The sequence below is a fragment of the Quercus suber genome, unplaced genomic scaffold, assembly GCF_002906115.3.
Source record: "Quercus suber isolate HL8 unplaced genomic scaffold, Cork oak 2.0 scaffold_993, whole genome shotgun sequence".
NCBI classification, from domain to species: domain Eukaryota; kingdom Viridiplantae; phylum Streptophyta; class Magnoliopsida; order Fagales; family Fagaceae; genus Quercus; species Quercus suber.
Window position 1 is genome coordinate 131038 of NW_027070408.1, and position 5881 is coordinate 136918.

A 5881-nucleotide genomic window follows, 5' to 3' on the forward strand; every position below is an offset into this window, starting at 1 on the left:
GTTACTAAGTGCTAAATTACAAGCAAATTGGTCACGGAATAAAGCCAATTAGATGGTTGATTAAATTCAACCTTACACTTTGTAGTCCAATGATTAGTGAAGAAAGAATTCTATCACTAGTATTCATTTTCCCCATCAGCCGAGTTGGAGTCTGTTAGTTCTGTATTGAATGGAACAAATCCAATTCCAGCCAACAACTCTGACACCGATGCTAATGGAGCAAGTAGTCTTTCCATTTCATTACTCTTCCCACCTGCCATGTCTGAAATTGAAACAGATGATAGCTATTCAGAATCTAATGAAACACCTCGTGCAGCAGCACAATTCTCTTATTCTATATCGTCATGCTTCCCACCAAGTAGGTCTGAAACAGACAGTAGTTCTGAAATTTATGAACTAGTTCCAACTTATCCTTCCATATCAGCAAGCCCAAGACGCATAACAAACTTCAAAAAGATTCTTAAGCTGAAAAGCAGTAATAGTTCAAAATCTAACCGAACACCTCTAAAATTATGTCATTCCAAAAGAAATTCCATATTGTCATCATTTTCCACTGCCAAGTCACTAACATGCAGTTCCAAAAGACCTAGACACACAATCCTAACAAGAAGATTTAAAGACTTGGAAATTATAGATAGGGAAAACTTTCCATTGAAAATGCTACTTGAAGCCACTAACAACTTTTTAGAAGATTGCAAGATTGAAACAGGTCACTTTGCTCCAGTGTACCATCCCATTTTAGATGATGGCCGAGAAGTGGCTATTAAGTGTGCTGACAATGACAATGAATTCCTAAGTGAATTGCAAGCTTCATCCCGCCTCAGTCACAAGAATGTTGCTCGCTTATTGGGATTTTGTAAAGATAGTAATGAGCGCGTATTCGTCTATGAGCACATGGAATATGGTACCCTTCATGGCCATCTTCACAATCATGAAAGTACTTCCCTAATGTCATGGGCTGCCCGGATTAAAGTGGCACTAGACATAGCCAGAGGCATTGAATACCTACACGTGTATGCAGTACCACCAATCACACCGTGATATCAAACCGCTTAACATATTCCTAGATGCCATGTTGACTGCTAAGCTGTCTAATTCAACTTATCTATGGAAGCCCCTGTGGACGATTGGTCTGGTTATGAATGTGAAAGTGTGGTGGGCACTTCTGGATACATGGCACCTGAGTATGTAATTAATGGCAGTTTGACAACCAAAGTTGACGTGTACAGCTTTGGAGTAGTATTGCTAGAAATGTTGTCCAGGCGCAAGGCATACCGTACAAATGAAAATAATGAGGAAATGTTTATAGTTGATTTTGTAGTGCCATACATTTCCCAAAAGGAAATTCATAGGTTTTTGGACCCAAAAGTACCACCACCTACCCCACTGGAAATGGAGGCACTGGCATATGTTGCGTCCCTGGCATTGGATTGTGTAAGTAAAGAACGTGTACTTTGCCCCTCAATGACTAAGGTTGCAAACAGCCTACAAAGTGCCTTGGAAGGGATTTTGGAAGGGCAAGGTAATTACTGACAATTCAATTGCATGCAGCGCAAAGAAGGAACAAACGATAGGGAGTGAGTCCCTGTTGGGGGATATAGGAAAGTTGTTAGCAATAATTGTAATAGCTAAATCTATTTATTGTGTTTTTTTTTTTTTTTTTTTTTAAGTTGTTAGCAATAATTGTAATAGCTAAATCTATTTATTGTGTTTTTTTTTTTTTTTTTTTTTATAAATAAATCTTTCTATTGTTGCTATTCAAATTTTACATATCATTAGTCAAGCCAATTCACTGTTGTTTGCTTGTTGGTATTTGTCGGTTGATCATGTTATTCATTACTCTAGGAAAGTTTTATAATTTTAATTATTTGCTTGGGATATTAGTCGTGAAGGAAATTCAAGACCAGATTGCTCTAGGACACTAACCAAATTGTTCACATATCTTGTCTAACGTTAATGGAACTGTTATCTTGGTATGACGCTCTTTAAAAAAAAAAAAATTCAAAATACTAATATTATGCAGCAATAAGTTGGATATCATATGCTCAATTCTTCTTATCAGAGAGGGGAATATATTTGAAATATTAAATGGCTCATCTATTAGTTTGGAACTAGTCGCAGACCCGCGCGTTATGCGTGGTTATTTTTTTTATTTTTTATGATTGTGTTATTATTTGAAATATTTTTGAATGTGTTACTACTTAAGTTGCATTATATATGTATAAACAATATATTGTAGGATTTGTGATGGTAGAAGGTATTGTCTTGGAATTAGATGTGGAAACAATACAAATAGTCAATCAAGAGATGATATTCCATCTTCCCAAGTTAGTAAAATTTAATTAACTTAAAATTAGATAGAAATAATTTTATAAATTCAAAGTTAGCGTCATGCTAGGTGAAAACTTTAGAGGATTGTAATAAGTTGTTTCAAGTGTTTTAAAATAAATTTTAATAATAAAAAAAGATCTATTCCTTTAAAGATAGAGATTAGTATTATAAATAGGATGAGGAAATTTTATTGTATTATGCTTTTTGGGAACATAATTTCTACCAAACTCTGTCGGCTAATTTGTACATTTCCAAGTCAATTGAGCACATTTTGCATGTTACATATAATTCTTCATTTCCATATGGGTAAGGACATTCACGATCCCAATGACCCACTCCATTTTTCTTGCATGCTTGGTTTTTTGGGATGCGAAATTTGTTTGTTCCAAAAACAGTATGTCGAAGGATTTGGTGATAGTTTTGCAGCAATTGTTTTCCATCTAGTTGGTTTAGAATTGATAATAGTAATTGTATTCCTTCGTCATTTGATTCGCATAACAATGCAATTGCGAGTCCATACTTTGCATTTTTGTCTCCTTCTATGTTTGCTTGAAGAAGGACTTGTTTTCCCACTTTAGTTTGATCTTGTACAAAATATTTGTGAGCTCCAACCCAAAATAGTGCTTGTTTGTTTGCAGCCCTAAAGCATTGATGAATGATTTTTTCTTCATCGTTTCGAAGGAATAATGGATTTTGGAGTAGTCCAGTTAGGTTGATGTGGTGAAGAACTTTTTTCCTTTTGGTTAGCCGATTGAATCGCTTGCAGCTGTTTTTAAAAAACGAAAAGACATATTAAGAATGTAATGCGTTAGAAATATTTGATTGAAGTTATAAATATTTTTTCTTTTAGAAATATAACAATGACTATAGAATTGCGCAGTACTTCACAGTAAAAAGTTAATAAAAAGAGGAAATTGAAAGTTGTGATATACGGAGCAACATTGTTATGAGAAAGAAAATATATCTATATATATACACATTGTAATGAGGAAGAAAAAATATGTATATATATATATATATGTAACATCATTCATGTTATGACTTTGGAATACAACATCTGTGTAACGCAGGAAACTTTAATGTGAAGGGCCGTAGCCATAAAGAAAAATTCTACATCCGTTCGGCCCCTAGGGAGTGTATAAATGGTTTTTTTTTTTTTTTTTTTTCAACAAGCAACCTGATGTGTGGTAAGATAGTTAACTTATCATTTAGAAAGAATAACATACCTCATTTCATCCTTCTTCAAATCTTTATAAGAACGAAATTGTAGCTTATATGACCTTGGAAATATTGCAATAGCTAATTTTGTACAATCAATATATATATATATATATAAGCAAATATCTCATGCAGAAAAGCATGACGTTCTGCCTTGTGGTGCTCTATTAGAGCAAATTTTGCATTTGACCTTCCACCTCAACTCTTAAAAAATGGAATTTAAACATCTTCTTTGAAATTGAAAGGATGCAGGTTATTTAATTGCTTCAACAAAAACCATTGAACCAGTTTACCTCTCTCTCTCTTAACTGTTTCAGTTCCCATTTAAATTTAATGCAGACAATCGTATTTCTTTATAAATCAATATCTATATCTATCTTTTCCTTTAGAAAAAAATCTATATCTATCTATAACCTTTGTAACTGCCAGAATTGGTGTAAGGGTTATGTGGAGAATAACACAAATCCGATTAGATATCTGCCCATCAATCAATCAAATATATATATATATATAAAGAGCAGAGCCTCCCTATCTACAATCTTCCAAACTCCCTCATTAATCGTCACATTTACTCTCTCCAGTCCACAGCTCTCTTCTCTTGATGTCTTTTAGCATACCCAAACCGTTCCTCAATTACACAAACCTATGGCTTTTCAGCTCTTCCTATTCTGCAAATCAATCTCCTCTTATGGTATTTGACATACATTTGGTCATACCCTCAATCTTGAATAAATGACTTCAAAGGGTTTCAAATATACCACCGATCGAGGTCCTCTCCACGCTTTTCATCTATTTCACTAGGTTCATAAATCTCTCTATCTCTCATTCTCTAAAAATTCAAATTTTATGCTCCTCTTTCTCATTCAATTTTTGAAAAAAAACAAAAACAAAAACAATCAGATTATAAGCTTCTTTGAGAGTCTCGGGGATTCTGTAGGGGAAGCCTTTGTCGATGCCAGCCCTAGAAACTTTGTCTCCAACAAAGCACATCAGGAGCTTAGCTTCTTTTTATTTTTATTTTTATTTTTTTTTATTTATAATTTATTTATTTATCCGTATTTACTCCTACTTGAATTCTCTGTTTATTAGCACCTCAAAAATTTTTTCTGAAAAATTTCCTGCCAAATATTATTGTATTATCTATTTGTCTTTTACTGTTGTGAATGATGCTAGGAATATTTGGGTCATTCACAAATTCAAGTTGCCCTTGAAATTCCATCCTCAAAATTTTTTGGCTTCATAGGCAAATTTTCTAGGTGTTAAAGATTGATTAGTTTGTATGATATATTGTGACACTGTATTGTAGCTGTGTACATAAACTACATGTAGGATAGATTAGTGGGGAGTTAAATGACTTGTAGTTTTGGTCTATAATCATAGTTAGTTATTCTCTGTCTTGACACTTGTATAGCTGCTATAGGATATTTAGTTAGTTAGCTTTTTGCTATTGTTTTCCGCCATTCTGATCTTGCTATATAAGGAACAGAGCAAGATTGTAAGGTTGAATTTAATCAACCATCTAAATTGCTTTATTCCGTGACCAATTTGCTTGTAATTTAGCACTTAGTAACCCTGTATTTAGGTAGGAAAATTGTAAGGGTAGTGTGTGAGAAGATGTGAAGAAAAGCTCAAGAGTGTGCAAGAAAAACAGAGTCTCGCGACTAGGACTCACGGGTGGTTCGCGACTGGCAAGCCACGAAATGCAGTCACGTGAGAGGCACACTGGGAAGCTGAAGGGTCACGCCAGCTGTCACACTACAGGACAAAAGTTCCAGTCTGGCCAGGCCGTTACGTCGCGACTTGATTTCGCGACTTGGCCAAGCCGCGAGTTCAAGTCGCCAACTTGCCCTGTTTGGCAAAAACTGACGTTTTGCATTCCCTTCTCACCCTACTATATATATACCCTTATACCCATCTTTTTGGGAGAGCTTCCAAAGAGAATTTTGTGAGAGAAAACCCTAGAGAAATACAAGATTGATTCATCCCCAATCTTCATCTAAAGAGACTCTACAAATTCCTTTACTCTCTTCCTCTCCATTGTCATACCCTTGAGAGGCCATTTACCAAACCCTTGTCTCACCACACCCACGTCTGTGAGAAGGTCCATTTGGTGCTTTGGGAAGCAGTTTGGAAAGGAACCAATATACATTGGTTCATGCTATGGTCAAGTAGCGGAATCCGGGAAGCTAGAGAAGAAATAGGTTCGGCGTAACCTCGTTGGAGCAAGAAGCTTGGAGGGCTTAGGTACTTGGGTAGATTAGGCTTGGAGGGTCTTCTGCTGTTCATGTATCCTAACTACATTCTTTAGTGGATTATTTGACCGCTTGGAGGG

General features: G+C 35.4%; 1 protein-coding gene across 1 annotated transcript; it reads left to right on the plus strand.

The window, feature by feature from the left end:
- Nucleotides 1–258: 258 nt before the first annotated feature.
- On the plus strand, nt 259–1041 carry LOC112026571 (putative serine/threonine-protein kinase-like protein CCR3). Its single transcript, XM_065768764.1, has one exon. It carries the CDS (start codon nt 259–261, stop codon nt 1039–1041), a length of 783 nt encoding a protein of 260 aa, XP_065624836.1.
- The last annotated feature ends 4840 nt before the right edge of the window (nt 1042–5881 follow it).

What these genes read in the sequence shown, in the direction of transcription:
- LOC112026571 (XM_065768764.1), top strand. Translation starts at nt 259, where the DNA reads ATGTCTGAAATTGAAACAGATGATAGCTATTCAGAATCTAATGAAACA.